This window comes from Gobius niger, assembly GCF_951799975.1.
Source record: "Gobius niger genome assembly, chromosome: 9".
Taxonomy (NCBI): domain Eukaryota; kingdom Metazoa; phylum Chordata; class Actinopteri; order Gobiiformes; family Gobiidae; genus Gobius; species Gobius niger.
Window position 1 is genome coordinate 25,802,755 of NC_136860.1, and position 18,339 is coordinate 25,821,093.

Genomic DNA, 18,339 nt, shown 5'->3' on the forward strand with positions numbered 1-18,339 from the left:
TTGACATAAAATACCATGCGTTTTCCATGAGTCATTTAACTTTTCCCATTTACCTGAAGTGACTGAAAAATATCGCATCTTGATTATTTTCTACCCGGTAGATGATTTGTGCACAATTTCCCGTATCCTCCATCTATTTGAGTGTTTAGTGAGAGGAGATGGCGGGGGAGGGGTCTGCACATTAACGCCTAATTAAAGTGACATTAGTGCTTCTTCTGTGTGAGGCAACGTAAACACATTTTTTTTACACTGTTTCCACGTACAAAAATACAACCTGGCCTTAATTTAAAAGTAAGACACTTGAAGTGACTTGATGCACTGTTCGTTTCAGTGGGGCAGAAACACGGATGGTGGATTCATTTGCTGTGCATGCTGCCGGTCTAATGAAACAAAGACACTCATTTGTGAGTTAATGGGCAAATTTCCATGTCAGCCACAACGAAGCAGCGATTTGCTAAAACAAGTGATCTCACATCTTCACTTGTAATTGCCAGTCTATGATTATACACGTAATAAGACTAGACTGAGAAAAGGACTATGCAAATGTTTTAGATAAGAAAATGTCAGCTAAGGGTACTAACTATTGTGGGACACTTTGAAATACAGACCCCAAAAGACAGTCAACTGCTCAAATATTGTATGTGTTTTCTGTAGAACCACATCGTACACCTGACCTAGTGAAGATGGACATGCGCTTCATTGTCCCCATGGGAACATTTGTCCTCTCTTGACCCATCCTTGAGTGCTCTGGGGCAAGGAGCTGTGAAGACCCACCACAAAATGGCCAGAAGTGCCGTAAACAGCTAGTTTTGCATGTTTTTTAGAAAGATGAAGAACCCCTAAACACTAAACTCAACTAGAACATGCAAACTCCATGTCATCATCTGAGAATCACACCCGGGAGATCCTTTTGAGGATAAAATGCCTACCCTGCTCTGTAACATTCATCATTGCGAGATATCGGACAGTGCCTTGGCTGATGTCTTTGCAATTTTTGTCTTTTGTTTGTGGACTTTCTTTAAAACTACTTTAAGCCTTATCCACTGCACTTAAAATGTGCGAGTGACCGATTCACCCTCTAATTTGCTTCCTGACCTTATTCAAAAGCATATAATTACTGCTGAAATGCCTGGGTTTTAGCTCTGCACGCTGCTCTGTCAAAGATAATGAAATACGTACTGGTCCAGCACTGAGAGTTAATGATTTGACCAATGCTCAAAGACGTGGTCATTTAGACTTATAAGAAACCACTTACAGCTCCTACTTTTGGGGGTCAAATAGGGGGGGGGGGGGGGGGGGACAAATTTGGTTTAAAACAAAAAAACAGGTTTAAATTGGATTCTTAATACCCACAGATAATCAGGGAAAATTAGACACTTCTATTGTTAACGCGGTGTGGTTATGATGGGATTCAGTTGTGCGGCACAGAAAAAAGTCGGATGTAATACTGTTATCTACAGCAGGAGTAAAACCAAATCATATCATGTTTCATTTTTATGGAAGTGCTACAATATGAATAAGATGATAAAAGAGACGTGCAGTGTCTCCTGAATCCCATCCGCCGTCGAGCAATAAAATATTGCATCGGTGCCTGTGTCCCTCTCATGACACGGATTATACTTTTCAGCAGGAAAAACACAGTGAGGGCCATTACAGTGGGTGAGTGCAACTTTTGCCAAACAACAAGAAGGTCCTGGGTTTGATGCAAGCTGTTCTTTTATTTGGGTTTCTGTCAATGCCCTGCTCAAGGCAATATATCCAATTTAATCAAAATCCATCAATACATTTAGATATTCTGTGTATGACATCCATCAAAAATAGGTGATTATTCTTACAAATCTATGTAGAATCCATTACAGACTCATGAGTTTCCATAATACTGGCCTGTGCCTAAACTTAACCCTCTCATGATAATGGCAATCAGAAGATATAATGAACTGTATGATTGTGCCCTTGCTCTACACATGATGTTTTACAAGCGTCTGATTAAAACATGTCTGTGATTGATCTGATTCGCCCCTAAAGCTCGTCCCTCCTCTGCCCGGCGAAGGACTCGTCCTCCGATGCCCTTCTATTGTAATGACTCTAATTCCCCCATGTTAAAGTGAGTGCGCCGCTCCCCTGCTGGGACCACCCGTCCAGTGCAGTGGTCACAGCTGCCCCGGGGCGAACGGGACAGAGCCACAGACACACTCGGCGTTCTGCTCCGGCGCGTGGACGATGTGCTGCAGACAGATTGGTGTCCTCAGGCAAAAAGGAACCTGTGGATAAAACACAGTGTCATTGAAGCGTGTGGGAGCGTCTGCCTCGCTCAAAATTGGCGCCAGCAGCAGATTTAAACAACAGCATATTGCTTTGTGACCTTAGAACCGACTGTGTGTAGAGCGAACACCTGCCTGTGAGCTTCATCTGCATGCGGATATGAAAGAGGTCTCTGAGAGCGTGCCAGTACGGTACATGTGTGTATGGTTTTGTCTATGAGTGCCTGCTGGTGGAGACTGGGGAGCCGTGGATGGCAGTGATGATGAGCAAACACTACGGGGTAGAATAATCTCCCATTACCCGCAATTCCCCGGTGCTGCGCTTGCCGGTGAGTGTGACAGGATTCGTCCCGTGGGCAGAAGTCACTCAGTCGATTTATTGGTCTGCCCCAGTGCAGTCCCGGCTCCTCCTGCTGCTCTCACCCACCGTCAAGTCTCTCAGTCCTGCTGCTCCCATATGTCGTCTGGAAGACAGAAGACTCCCAGTAAAGAAAAGCTCGCAGAACTTCATACAATGCTATCTCAAAAGTGTGTTTTGTTTTTGGTAAGGGGGCATTCACTATCTTCTATTGTTGGGCCTTCACAACAAATAACCTGCAATATTGGAACTATTGGACTTGCTTTTATGTCTCTTTTACTCACAGATTCTCAAAGTATAGGCTTCCTCTGCTAACTCAGTACATCAATTCTATTCTGATATGTCATTTTTCATCTTTCCTGTCACTTTCCTCTCATCACCTGATCCTTGTCTTTCATCCATATATTTTAGGCATCCATACGGCATCCCTCTATCTATCTCTCTCCATCTGCGCCGCTCTGAAGTATTCATCCATCAGACCAAAGAGGGCTGTTGAAATCCCTGCTCTCCCATCACAGCCTCTTCACTTCACTGTGTTTTTTTGTTTGCATACACACATATTTCAGCCTGGTTACGCGTCAGGGCTGAAGCCTGGATCATCATATATCCTATTATATTAGACAGATTTATGCTATATACATAAGCATGGCAACAGATTGGGCCTAAGGGGCTTGCATATGATATTATTTCTACTGGTGTCAATGTGGGAAACTATAATGTCAGCTACCTAAATTATGCATTAACAGATCCTGAAAAGCAAGTAAATGAGTGAAGCACCAATAATACTATCTATCCCGGCCCCCCCTCCCATCCGGAGAGTGTTGCAGATTCAAACCAAATTCTTTTTTCCTTATCTGGCACAATGCTGACCTTTTCGATACCTCCACCAAGCCAATGCCAACCCATTCTTCCCTCCTTGCAATTATGAGCAAATGTGAAACATGCCAACTCAGTCCCTTCCCGTGCCCTCTGTCCGGCGGTCTGTGAAGTGTAGGAGTGGAACAGTTGCTACATTGAGGATAAGTGTTGGGATTAGTGCGATTTGAGGGGGGAGATATACCTTTTAAGCTGAGCGACTCCATGTGTTTTTATGGCCAGGACTCCCACTGATCGAGCCCCAAACTCATTTCACACATGATCGTCCCGCTCAGCTCCAGTCTGTATTTAGTGCCCTAACATTAGACAGCCACACGCCCCGGGACATGAGAGGAGTGCAGGGATGGAAAAAGAGAGATGTGTTAGAAATGCGGGGTGAGAGTGATGAAGATGAAGCAAAGATAGTAACTTTTATATGTCTGCAGAAAAAGCTATTATTATTTGTATGTTTTGGGGATATTTTACCGTCTATTGGTGAAGCTTCAGGACATTCCGGTCTGCATTTGAACATTTTTCAACCCTTTCATTGTGGAATTTGTGGGTATCTTACTCCAGGATGCCCCACATTTCTCCACCAGCGTCTTAACATGATGGTTTAATGGTTTTGTATAGCCTATTGTTGTATAACATGATAAATGCCTATTAAACCACAGTCTGCTGCCCCTATTAGAATATGCATGCTTCAGACGCACTAACATAGACAGACCTGGTACCTGCTCTCCCAGTGGGTGCTTCAGGCCAGATTTATCACCGCGGGGGCTCCAGTGATGATGAGACCGTTTAGTGGGGGTCCCTCCGGTGCTCCACTGATTAGTGCCAAACATCTTCCCTAATAACCTTAACAAGAACTACGCCTCAGGACGGCGCACACTCCTCTCTATGGAGAAGACACGGTGCTACAGGCAACCCATCCTCAAAGTCACCTCCTTGCATCTTTTCCGAACTTCTAATGTGAGGTTATTTTGGGGGGGGCGACAAGACTCTCCCTGTCTCTCAATGCACATATAAATTGAGTTGGTCACGGTTCGCCACTTAAAGTCGGCAGCAAGATGGAATAAGACAATGCTAATGTATGAACAATGATAGACAATAAAACACACAGCCTCCTGGGAAGAAGCCACGGGGAGGAACTAGTGGAGAAGGGAATGATATTAAGAGCCAAGGAGGGAATTTATAGAGTGCTATTTGTTACAGGAAGCAATACAACAAGCGAACATCTGCTCTCATATCAAACATATTTCTGTGCCTATAAAAATACAATCACCAGCGGATGTCATCAAGTACTGAGACCATAAAACCATATGCAAAATGTCTTGTTCTCCCGACTTTTTGTGTTTGCTGAAGCCGTGACAGCATTGAAGCAAATGCAGACGTTTGAAAGACACAAGCACACTCGGTGAAGTGCAATATTGTGGATCTCCAAAGATTTACACATAAAAGAATAATTAATATTGTTGAATAAAGTGCAAATTGTATTAAACTATGATGCATAATCCGCTCTCATTACAAGTAGGCTATAATCATTGAAAGTATGTTTTAGTTTTAGTGTAAAGTTCTGAAGTTTATTATTATTTTCCCCTACACTATTCTAATTTCTAAAAGTGTTGCTGTGTACATTTAGCTACATTGTACTTTCATTTGCTAAGTCTTACAAACTAAAGACAGGAATAATTGCACACTTTTATTTCCACTTTTAAATTTGCCATGTAAGGCTCAGCCCCTTTGCCTTAGAAAAAAAAAATACATCGTGATATTCATATTTTAACATACAATAAATACATTTCTTCATTTAAGTTCAAGGAATGTAATTTCTTGGTAGTTTTGAGCCGAGCCAACTGTCTTCTTTGTCTACTTTTTTTATTACTCCTTTTCTTTCGTGTGATGCTTTTACGCGGACTAAGTCAAAATATGTTGTAATTTAAAACGCCTGATGATGAGACCGCATAATAATTTTTTTGGCACGGCATTAAAATAAAACAAAATAGTATTCTTCCACACATACAGCCATACTACTAAAACGCCAACATAAATAATTTTAATTCTCATTTTATGCAGACGGTTATATTATTTACCGCGTTTGACGAATGCTCCGTGAAAGCGCCTTGGTGACGTCAGCTCAGTCAGCTGAGGGAAGAAGGCGACAGGAGTGAACCAGGAAACCGCAGCTAAAGCGACTACTGTCCGGCTCCGAGGGCTAAACAACTGCTTTTACCTCAATCTGCGCACATTTTTTTATATTCATCCACCAGGTTTATATAGATTAGCGCCATGGCCTCCCTTTTCAAGAAGAAGACGGTTGACGGTAAGTTTGATACGTGTGACGAAAAAAAGCTAGCTCGAGTTGTTTTTAGCATTATGGATGGAATTCTCTGCTGTTCCCATGATTGAAATGTTGCTTTATATAACTTGTCTGACCTGTTTTAGCTCGTGTTTGCTTTAGCTGTCACAAGCCTTTTATTAAAACGAGGCTGACACTTATTTCAGATCGTTGTTAAACATAATAGATCTTGTTATACATGTTGTTTTGGCTTGGCTACGCACTGAAAACCCTAAAATAGATTATAAAGATGTCGATCATGGTGTTGCTTTGTCTCCCGACCTGAAGAGGGCTATTGGGAGTGATATAAGGTTAAGTAATAGGGTTTAAATGTTGATTATTTTACTGGCAAAACGTGACCTAAAGTATTGGCAGTGTTAAGTATACTTTATTTGACCCAGTGGCTTAAATTGGGATAACATTAAATGGTAAAAGTTGTCAAGATTGTTTTGCCCATAGCTATCATGCACCTTGAATGACTGTCCACTTTGTGATCATAAGATTGACCAACTGACTGACTCATATTTTCCTCTTGCTGTCAGCCAAGAACAAGTACCTGTTAATTTAGGTAATTTCAGCACTGTCAAAATGCTAAAAGACCTGCCCAAATCTTTTCTCTCTGTCTCCAGGCTAAGTCATCACCATTACAAGGTCAAAGCAGAGCACTTAATAAATGGCTGAAGTGTAGATTAACTCCTGAAGCAGTTTTTCCGCAGACAAGGGAAGAAAGATGGCCGGCCCCTTAAGTAGATTGTCAAGTGAAATTTTGAATATTCCCAATGCTTTGTTTGAGCTCAGTCTTTCCACAGCTCCTGCCTGCTCCTCCCATCATTGTCATTCACAGTTTCGCTCATACGAACTTACTGTGTGCTCCAAAAGCGGCAGCCTCTCCTCTCCAGAGCGATTGGCATCCTTTGACATCCCCGTCTGGTCTCCATCACCATCATCATTTCTCGTATTGATTTTGAATTTGATCCTGGAGTCTGCTGGACGTAGTGATTCAGCAGGTTGTAGTGGTTATTCGGCAAAAAAAGGAAGACGGGGGGTTTTCGAGATCACACTTATTTGTAGGACGGTATCCCTCCCACTTTGAAACGTTGGCGTCACGTCACCATATACGTATAACTATCGTCATACTTAGATATTTTTAATGTTTTGGATGTTTAGGATGGACTTATTTTTCAGTATGTTCAAACCGGTGATAAGCTTTTAGTAACTTTTTGATTTGTTGTTCAGATTGGTTTCCTAGTCTTCTCTTATGCCTCTTTTTCCACTTCAAATGATAATATTTTCCGTATTTCTTTGGCAATTTTTGTTTCTGTTTTGAGTTTTTAAGTAGATATTTCTTTTATTTCTTTTTTTTCCTTTTTTTTTTTACAGCTTGTGCCATATTGGAGTTTTTTTTCTTCTTTTCTTCAATTTCACACAAGTTTTCTGGACTTTTAATTGGACTTCTTGCTTCATCATTTTTTATTCTCCTTCTTTGACCATCTTTCGACATTGTTAACGCAACCTGGATTTTAATTCAACATTATCCTTTTTTTTTCTTTCCTTTTTCAACAGCTGTATAGATTTGACATAGAAAACACATTTTCTTTATAGAGTAATTTTTGCTGCTTAGTCGTTCCCTTGTTTATCCTATGTTGTTTTTTGTGTATAGTTAGTCATCATTATTGAAATCTCTCTCTCACATGATGCAGATGTTTGGGCGTCTCAGAGCAGACTCTATTTTCCCCAACTCTTGGACAAAGCTGTGTCTGAATGCGTGTTAGTGTTGACTCTGTGGTATTTTTTTTTTAACTCTCCCTATTAAACCCTGGAGTAGACAGTTGAAGTCATGTGTGGTAGGTTTCATTCATTTATTTCCAGCTGCTTGTGCACAGGAGCCTAATTGAATCAGATCTCTGTGGATTTTATCGGGACATCGGCGCCACCTGTTTTAACACGCTCATTTTGTTCGTCCCACACCAATTAACCATCAATTACTGGTTTTGTCATAAAATGCTGCTAAAGTGCATGCATTTTAGGTCTACGTTGTCAGTAAAGTGTATCATATCTTTTTATTTACTTATTTTTTTAGCATTAATCTGTTTGAATTTTTGGCAGATTAATTTACAAGTTTAGATTTTTTTCTTTTTTTTATGTATACATTCTGAAATTGTTGCTGTAAATATTGTGTAACCTCTCAGTTGTGCAGGAATATTCCAATGTAGAAAAGGTTTTCAAGTCTGTGCTGGGTTGTTGCGGTCACACTTCACCCCACTCCTTTTTTATATTTCATGTTTTGTCTCTGTTGTTTGTGCATTTTTTAAATTCAAAATACTTTTTTCTCATTTTTTTCCCCCCTCCCCTTGCCCTTCTCCTCAGACGTCATAAAGGAGCAGTCGAAGGAGCTGCGCGGCACTCAGCGACAGATCACCAGAGACAGAACGGCGCTCGAGAGGCAGGAGAAGCAATTGGTGAGGGACAGACACCAACACGGCTCACACACTCACACACTCACACACTCACACACTCTCACGCTTGGACTTTGGGCATTTCCCCCTGATTTACCACTTATTGCATCAATGGTTCTCCAAACTCCCTCTACTTCCCGCTTCTCGGGCTGGTGGGCTAAATGGGACTAACTGAGTATAGATGATATACAGTATCTAGCTGGGTGGTTTAGCTTGAGGCCAGAGCTTCTCCTTTCTAGTGTCCTGGCATAGACACTAAAAAAGAGGTGCATTTCCCCCTCAGTGTGAGATGAAAGCGCTGCCGTGTCCTCTAGCCTTTGTCGTAGTAAGTAAATACAATACAGGACATAATTACCTCCCCGGGGATAACCATTTTATTCCTCATTAATGCTTTCCGCTAATTAGTTGACTTTTTTTTTTCTCTTCTCTCCGAGCTTTGTTGCACATTTCGAAGAGAAAAAAAAAAGTCCTTTCGCTATGAATTGGAAATGACCTAATTTCGCAGTTTGGCACAATCGTAGCTGTCGGGGCATGCTTCAATCTGAGTGAACAATGAGGCACTCGCATAAACTGCATTAAAATGAGGGAAGAGGCCGCGGTGCCGAGACATTGAAGTGAAGTGGGTAATTTTACAGATTATTGGCTGCATTGTCACACGGCAAAATGTTGTGAAGTGGTAGCTTTTTGCCAATGTCCATTAAAAGCATGTTTTCAAAGGAGTCTATTATCGGTATAAAGTTAAATATCTTATGCTGAAACACAACAAACAAATAATTCAAGGTTCACTTTATGATTGATGAGAAATTATAATATAGCAGGTGTCCACACATGATACAGTGAAATAACAATGGTTTGTAAACAAAAATCATACAGTCATCCTCAGTTCATCCTCAGATTTATTTTTTACCTTGAGCGGTGGTAAATTCTTGCAGGATGATTTCAGGGGGTTGCCAGATCATATTGAAGGCGTAGGTGATAACGTGCACTGTGGGGGTCCCTAAACACCATCAGTTGTCATAATCAAAAAGTTGAGAACCACTGCCCTCCTGTCTCCATCTTTATCTCAACAATAAATGATTAACATATTGTGATTTTTTTCTGATTTTTACATTGTTTCGGAATGTTTATTTGAGGGCTAGGTAGATTAATTAGCATCATCATCATTATACAGTAGGTTGAAGTAATACAACTATCCCCAATTATCACTTGTGTGTTTTGTTGCTGCACTTTGTAACTGGACACTCATTGTATACGAATGAAAAACAAGCAAAAAAGAATTAAAATAATTGATTGAAATGTCTCATTATGTCGATGGCTTCTGCTATCATTGACTTTATATTCACTTTATATTTCTACATTTATTATTATCCCGTGTGCTGCATCCTTGCTTTGCTTCATGTTTGCACAGCTCTCACTCCCTCAAACCCTATTTTCTCTCTCCCTCTCTCTGACAGCGCTGTAAATAAGACATTACTCCACATCAGCAGAAGTCCCTCCGCTCTCATCCTCCCTGCCTTTTCTTCTTTATTGCAAACATTGTTTTCCCAAACATGCATTAATATTGTCAGTCCACGATCTTGCCCCTTTGTCATCACCGTTGTTAGCATTAGAGGAACTGTATGTTTGCGCAGAAACCTCACATAAGTACAAAGTAGTGCACACCTATAGCTCCTCCACTCGAGGTATGAATATTTGATGTTATTTTCTGTAGATGCTTTCAGTGCGCAGACATAAACAACACGCGGAGGGGCTGTGGCGGTGGAGTTAGCGTCAGGGAGGCCTCAGTGCAACCTGCAGCTCATGCCTGGTCTCTGGGGAGGAACGGCTCCACTCAGGCCCACACTGCAGGAGATCCCCATAGGCACTTGTGTGTTTTCTGATGTTTACTAAACTAAAGGCTTGTTTCACCTCCTGCAAAGGGCAGCCTCAAACCAATGGCTGTGCTCAACGTTTTTAAGCCCCGTCTATGATCCAACCAAAATTCGATTATATTAAGCCATTATGATATGGTGCCAGTCCAAAGCCTAGCTACATATTGCTTGAAGATGGGCAAGGGGAAAGCAAGAACAACAGTGATCATTCTTACTCTGATGCTCACACATATTTTACATTCAAACACTCCTGACTTTGTTAACCAAATTTGCCGTTCACGTGACTCACTCTGTTCGATGTTTTCTTTTGTGCAGGAGGCGGAGATTAAGAAAATGGCAAAGACCGGGAATCGGGAAGCCTGCAAGATCCTGGCCAAGCAGCTGGTCCAGTGCAGGAAGCAGAAGAACCGCACGTACGCCGTCAGCTCCAAAGTCACCTCTATGTCCACGCAAACCAAACTCATGAACTCCCAAATGAAGATGGCTGGAGCTATGTCCTCCACAGCCAAGGTGAGGAAATGTCACCAGTCTGTTATACAATTTGATTTATTTATGTGATTTATATTATATTTACTTACGAAACCAAATATATACATTTTTAGTTCTATTTCATCATGTATTTGAGCAAGTGTGCCAAACAAAGAGATGCAGAAAAATACAAACAATATCGTGATGCTCGTAAAGAAGTAGATTTGTCTCATACCTCGTCGACAAACTATCCATTTTTGTGTTTGTGTTTAGTTATTTCCCCACACATGCAAAATCACATCCTCACTGACATTGACACAGGTTATAAAGATCATAGTCGTCAAGGAAGAGAATACATATGTTGTGATGAATAGACAAAAGAAAGTTCTTCACTAACAATACACCATGAAACTTTTGTGTGCAAGAAAGCACACAATCCTTTAAAACCCCATCTTTTGTAAGGAAATGTGCTGGTTGAATCCTCTTAGTTAGACACCATTGGTTCACTGTCTGAGCCAGTTTTACTCTGAAAGTTTCTAGACTTCTGCAGTACTGAAAGCATGTCAATATGAGTGTTGCTGTGATTTGAGTGTGTTTTACATTTGCCGACGGCCACAAGAACTTTCATGGACACTTTTTAACAACAGGATGATGCAGGGGGAAAAAAAGAGAGAGAAAAAACCCTGTGGTATGCTGCTACACTTTTAAAATTAGGTAATGTTTGTGAAGAAAATATGAAATGGATTTGCTGTTGAAGTTTGGGAATTTAAGAAGAATAAATCCTTTTCGTAGTCCCTTCTGGGGGTAATACAAGTGTTAATGGGATGACTGGGGGGTCTTTCTTCTCCCCTGGTGTCTTGGACCAGAAAACCACAATTGCAACTTTCCTGTGTCCGGGTCGGAGACGCAACACACACTTATAGAATCACGAAGAAGATGCTAGCAGGCTAACGAGCAAAGCTAACTGCAGGCTTGCACCACTTAAACAGTATTTACAGCCAAGTTTGAGTGAAAAAAATGATCTCCATTGTGTCATTGGGTTGTAGCACAATGTGCAATATCCCTCTCTCCCTTTTTTCTTTTCTTTCAGCGTGGTATTTACTTTCACTGACAATTAATGAGTAAACAAACCACGACATGCTATGACACATGCAGTGGCGCTCATGACATCTAGGGGCATGAGTTACTTAGTTCTGCTTTAATTCTTAATATCAATATTTTGTTTAATTGGACATGACAGTGTGGACCGGACAGTTTTCTCCAGTCCTGTGTTGCACCGTCAGATTAGAGTTAAGACAAAGACGTCATACACCATATTCTCCTGGAAACCCATGACACAAATGAGTCATCGCATGATTGCATTATGGTGCCCGGCTTTGTTGTTTATCAGTAACTTCCTGGGTTACGTAGCATATTAGGACTTTATTGTTGTGGCCACACTGATAATGACTTTTCTATTTGTGGTCAGTGCTGAGGCTTGTGGCAGAATTGTTAATGAAGTGTGAGGGGCCTTAAGCAATGTACAGTGAAGAGTCAAAGTCTGCAAACACAGACGGGTCAAATATAATTAGGCTTCAAATTAATGGAGTGGAGGAGATGCCTGTAATGAGACAGTATGCTTAGTGTTGTGTCTAACTACTGTATTCTGGCCAAACGTTGTAATGACTTGTCATTATTGTCTGGGAATGAATTTAGTGTGTACAGCGCAACAGAACAACCACATGCCAATTGGTTTATATAAATTGCCTTCATGAATGAATTTTAAAATGATAGCTGTCTGCTAGTAGGAATATCCAGGGGAAATTGGTTCTGGAATTTATTTTTTTGCTAATATTAAAGGGGCTAGATGCAAGTTAGCCATTTTATACACACTACTGCCACCTCAGGTCATACGTGTAACTGCACCTTCTATATTAAGCTGCATGACGGCACTTGACGGACCGATTTAACATCTTTTTGAGTGACAGTGCAGGATTTTAGCACCAGTTGTGGTGAACAGGTCTCGGCTCATTCTACGCCTTAGGACATTGTTGGAACATGTAAGGGGAGGAAAATACATACATTTAACATTTTTAATCTCTGTATAGTCCCTTTAAACAGTTCAAAATCTTTGTGTTGTACAATTCAGTAAAGATTTGGTACCATATGATGACTGTCTGAATTAACAGCAAGTAAACAATGACATTAAGCAAGTGTTATTTGTCTTTTGTGTGTTAAAAATGTCACTTCGTAATCATACCCCATGATAAAACCTGATAAAATACCATCTGGTTTGTAAAAAGGTAATGTAACATGAGTCAAGCCATTGGATAACTTTGGATAACTGTTCATTAATATCTACAAATACATCCGTAAAGAATGTGACTAATTTCTTCGTCCCAGCCAATGTCTACTGTCCAGGATGAACCCCTAACGCTCATAGTTGCTGTTATAGATCCAAGCCATTTCCTATCTTTGATCGGGAAATGCAGTGAGATGAAAGATGGAGTGAAGATACAGGGCATTTTGTCTGTGATGTCTGTGAAACTAGGCCATATTTCTGCTGACCCAAAGACAGGAAGGAGATTTATTATTTGTGAGACAGCCTCCGTTGTTATGCTAATGCACCAGTGGAAGCAGCCAAATGGGTTTTAGTCAAGAAAACTATGCATTTTAGTAACTTTATGTGGGGTTTTGTAACGGATGCGTAAAAACATGATGATGATGATGATGATTATAATGGAAGTAAAGAATATAGGCTAAAGCTGCCACATTTTTTTTTTTACTTATTTGAATTATTTTCTTTCCAGACGATGCAGGCAGTGAACAAAAAGATGGATCCACAGAAGACGCTGAAGACCATGCAGGACTTCCAGAAGGAGAACATGAAGATGGGCATGACCGAGGACATGAGTAAGAAACACCAACTACACAGCACAATGAATGTTCACACCTACTCGAGCAAAGGTATTTAAAGAACTGGACAAACCAGAGAGTCCAGGTTTCCTCCCCGTGACGTGTGGACCAGTGACGTATGCAGCAGCGTACCCAGGGATTAGGAGAGGCAACAATACAATACGACAGCACTCAGTTCAGCCACAAACATGGCTGCTAGTTTGATACGTGCTCTACCATTGTGCTCTTTAATAGAACACTTTATCCACCGTCTTTAAATATGAATGTGTTGTGTCCATGTTATTGGTGGTCATCAAAATCCAAAATATTATTTGCAGAAAGCATTGGCTAATACTTGCATGGAAAAGATTTAGACTTGTCTTTAACAAAAGGCATCAATGTAATGATCATGTTAATGTGAGAAAATAAGATGATGATTCACTGAGGAGGACACCATTAGAAGAAACAAAAAGCTTGGAGTTTGTGTTGATTTTTCACGAGAATATTACTTATTGTTCTCTTTTTTTCTCCTTCTCTCTTTAGTCAATGACACATTGGACGACATCTTTGACGAATCTGAAGATGAGGAGGAAAGTCAGGGAATTGTGGATCAGGTCCTGGATGAGATTGGCATCGAGATTTCAGGAAAGGTAAGATAAAGAGTTTAAAAGAAAAAGGTAAATACTGGTGGAACAAAATGGTGAAAATGGTGAGCGTTTTGTAGAGACCTAATCCATTATGAAAGTGTCACTATTTGCTATTCACTTTTTATCACAACATAAATAATACGATCAAATATGTTCACTTGAGAGCTATGTTTGACTACGGAAGCACAGTGGATAACGCTAATGGCCTCTCACGGACACGTTTTAATGTGCTGCAGCTGCCACACGGTGGGGCTCGCCTTCAGCTCTTGTGGCGCCATTAACAGCCATTCCTCCATCTGCCGCGTATCTGGCTCCCCCTGGGGGCCTGCATGAGTTATTACCTCTCACCACACAATATAGTGTGCCACAAATTGTCCCTTAAACACATGCACAGCTGGAGAGAGCACACACTCAGCGCAGTTTAACGTGAGAGTTAGGACCGAGTTTGACAATGCTTTACTTTATTTGACTGCATGCACTGGAAGAAACGATAATCTAAAAAAAGCCTAAAGCTAAATGAGATAATGGGCAACTATTGCTGGCTCCTCCATATGTTCCTTTTATTGTAGATATTTGAAGTAGCTTTTAAAACTGCATTTACTAGCTGCAATTCACCGTGTTAATGTCTATGGTTGGACTGCACCATATGCAAAGAAAAGAGATAATAATTGTTCATCTGCTCCTCTGTTAAAGTAGATTTTATGTATGTATAATGGCAGCAGTTTTATTTTCCTCTGACAATAAGTCTCTCATATTCTTGTGCCATATGCAAAACAGAGTGCGAGTTCTACTAACCTACTTCATCATTTATTTGCTCCTTTGTTTTTCTTTCCCCCCACAAATTTAGAATTCATAATAATCTTCCGAACAAATGAGCCCTATCTGAATTAATCAATTCTTGTCTTTGTTCTTATGTCGATCAAAACACCAAGGCGCCTGTTCACTCTTGAATACTTTCACCTTTTTTCTGTGTGTTTATTTGCGGAACAATAATTGTTATCTTGACAGCTTAATTTAGAAATATGTTGTAGTTGGGATTGTGTCAAGTTCAGTAGGTATTTGAGGATTAGTGGCACATTCTTTTTAAAGTGTAGTGACATCATAACTAAGCAACAGCTGTCTTGTTTAGTTTTTTATATTATTCTGTACTTCTAACACTTATTTTCTGTGTGCTGGCAGATGGCGCGAACTCCAGCCGCCGGAAAGAGCGTCCCGAGCGCCGCCTCGTCTTCCAAAGCCACGATCTCCGACGACGAGATCGAGAGACAGCTCCGAGCCCTGGGAGTGGACTAATTACCCCCCGTCACTGTATTAATGTGCAAACCATACAGGACATTAATACAAACTCAGACAGACTGTGTGAGACGCTCCTGATTTGTCGACATGGTGCAGGTTTAACCAAGGGTGCAACACAAAGAAACACTACGGCATGTTGACGTTTATGATATTTGACACACGGCGGTTGCAACACGTATATCCATGCAAAATATATATTTATTAGAAGATAAAGTGCCCAGATTTGGACTCGTATGAACCGTTCAGGGGTAAATGCTCTTTCCATTGATAAATCTGAAACTATCTGGCGGAACTGCCTTGACAAAAACTAATCATTTCTTCTTTTTGTGGAGTTATATGAACCGTGTCTCAAAATTGCCTTAAAACTGTTATCCATGATCTAAATGGGATCCATACCAAATTTTTGTTCGTAGCCCATCAGTGGCCTTTCTTATGGATTTTAAATAGGAAAACAAATTTTAAAAAAACAAGGCCATTGTGATATAGGACTCTCAATGCATCAGTGCATAAGTTGAAATCATAACAACGCCGCCCAACAAGTGACGCCAAAATAAAAGCACACAGCTCGTCTCATTGATTAGTTCAGCAGGTACTTGCAACATTACAAGGATATAATTAAATACACACATTTGAAGTGTTTTGTCTGTTAATAGTTAGGCAGGAAGAAAGTTGAACTAATGAACTGCTTAACTAATGAATAAGATGGCGCTTTTATTTTGGCGTGCTGGATCGAAACAGGAAGTCACTTCATGGGCACCATTGTTATGATTTGAAGTTATGCACAGAGTCAATTGGGACAACTTCAGTATAGAGATATTTATTGGAAGCTAAGAGTGACCACGGCCCGAAGCTGGACACACTTTGACCTCAAAAGTCCCAAACCACCCACACTGTTGTTTACCAAGCATCTCCATAAAGGGCTCCAGAGTCTGTGTAGCTGTCGATATAATGTCCCCATATGCTACTGTGATCTCTGGTCTGATTTTTCTGTTTTCTGCTTTTTGCAAAACTAAAACATCCACTTCTCTCCTGTGTGTATGGTAAACAAAGCGGCTAAGGCTTTAAAGCAGATGGAACCAGCAGCGTCACAGTGTGTTCCGACTTCGAGGGAAACTGTTCTTGGGGCTTTGTGTCGAGAAGTGCTGCGCCGTCTTGGGATAAAGTCTGAGAAAACATGAGTGGAGCTCTTAGGAATATCTCAGAATGTGTCTGTAACAAGTGGTAAAATTCACATCCGCAAATATTTATGTGGGTGCAGGTGCGCGGGGTGGTGAGATCAAAGTGGAACTGGCATTGGATTTAGTACCTCTGAAGTTAAACCTTGTACAGATTGTATGTAAATCGCAAATTAGGAATAATGCAATACCGTCATATCAAAGTCTTTGTTACTACTGAGTAATCTTGTTTTTCTTTTGGGTTGATGTGTTTCTGTTTCTTACATTAGACAAGGGATTTACATGGGGATTGTGGGATGTCCAGCAGTCCCTCTTCTATTTCAGCTGCTGTGCAGTTACCGGCAATTTTATTTTTTAGCTGCCTCACTCAATACACAAATGCACACTGTCTCTACAGTTGGATGTTTTTGCTAAAATGGACACTGTGATTTGACAGATTTTCTTCTCCTGAAAGCTGAAATTGTTTATTAAAATTGAATTGGCTTTTTAGGCTGTCAGAAAGTGCCACATTTCTGCTGTCTCTTCATTTTATTTGTCATTACCAAAAATACACAAATTAGGCATAACATTATGATGCAACAGAATGTGAAGCTTGAACTAATAATGGGATAGTTGATCACTTATATGACCTTGAAAAGGAAAAGTGTTCCTTCATTGCCTAATACTGTGTACGGTACAATGAGAAGAACTGCAGTGGTCATAATGTTATGCCTGGTACATTGGTTTTGCATGTACGGTTTGTCACGTGCAAAACTTTACAAACTAACTGGATCAGACCATCAAATTTGATTGATTGGTTGTTAACACGTTTTTCATTGTTTGATCGTTGTCATTGGAAAACTCTGTAAAGCGTGGGTGGCTTTTATAAGGAATAAAGTAAATTCAGGTACATTGTTACATGTTTCATTCATTCAGCTGTGTTAAGGACACACTGTGCTTGTAGTTACTGCAAACCCATTCAAACAGAGGCAGACCTTGGTTTAGATGTTAGATGCCAAATACAGCTTTGCTAGAACACTTACAGAAAAAAAACAATCTGTATTGCTTTTTGGATGCACACCAACTGGCGCCTCGGCTGCAACACTACAAGGACATTTTAATGTGTGGCTCTGCGCTGTGATAAGTGGCATCCGATGCAAAAATAAAACTCAGAAAATGAAATAAAAATATGCACCATCTTCAGAGACATTGCACATCAATCTTTGGTTTATGACACGACAGGAGTTACATTTGCATCTTGGAAAATGACAAATTGACAAAAACAGCACACATCAAAAGTCTCACACCTTGTATCATCAATCAGATCAAAACATAGATATATTATCTCAAATAAATAGGTTGACATGATGCATAATAAAAGGATTAACTGAAAATGTCACTAAAAGGTTCACTGCATGAGGGGCATAACAACCATCTCAAGGCAGTTACTGGCAATGATAAACTAAATTATAGAAAACATTTTTTTTTTATTGTGAACATTTACATTAAAGGGACTATACAGAGTTTAAAAATGGTAAAATTATCTCATTTCCTCTCCCTAAATGTTCCAACAATGTCCTAATGTGTAGAATGAGCCCAGACCTGTTCACCACAACTGCCTCTAAAATCCTGCACTGCGGTCCGAATTCATGCACGAGCTTAATATAAAAGGTGCAGTTACACATATGACCTGAGGTGGCAGTAGTGAGTATAAAATGGCAAACTTGCATCTAGCCCCTTTAACGTATTGGTTTCTTTTGT

General features: G+C 40.4%; 1 protein-coding gene and 1 long non-coding RNA gene across 2 annotated transcripts; one reads left to right on the forward strand and one right to left on the reverse strand.

Moving 5' to 3' along the window:
• Window positions 1-1,788: 1,788 nt before the first annotated feature.
• Window positions 1,789-6,832, reverse strand: LOC306968198. Its single transcript, XR_013793238.1, has 3 exons — window positions 6,677-6,832; window positions 2,563-2,725; window positions 1,789-2,261 (listed from the first exon to the last, which is right to left on the reverse strand). It is a non-coding gene; the product is annotated as an uncharacterized lncRNA (long non-coding RNA).
• On the forward strand, window positions 5,614-17,455 carry chmp2ba (charged multivesicular body protein 2Ba). The gene is made up of 6 exons (XM_079563507.1): window positions 5,614-5,797; window positions 8,180-8,271; window positions 10,455-10,649; window positions 13,397-13,499; window positions 14,025-14,131; window positions 15,308-17,455. Exons 1-6 carry the CDS (start codon window positions 5,764-5,766, stop codon window positions 15,419-15,421), a joined length of 645 nt encoding a protein of 214 aa, XP_079419633.1. The 5' UTR covers window positions 5,614-5,763; the 3' UTR covers window positions 15,422-17,455.
• The last annotated feature ends 884 nt before the right edge of the window (window positions 17,456-18,339 follow it).

Coding starts and splice junctions, on each gene's coding strand:
- chmp2ba (XM_079563507.1), top strand. CDS start 5,764: ATGGCCTCCCTTTTCAAGAAGAAGACGGTTGACG. Junction 13,500..14,024: donor GGGCATGACCGAGGACATGA/GTAAGAAACACC, acceptor TTCTCTCTTTAG/TCAATGACACATTGGACGAC. Junction 14,132..15,307: donor GCATCGAGATTTCAGGAAAG/GTAAGATAAAGA, acceptor GTGTGCTGGCAG/ATGGCGCGAACTCCAGCCGC.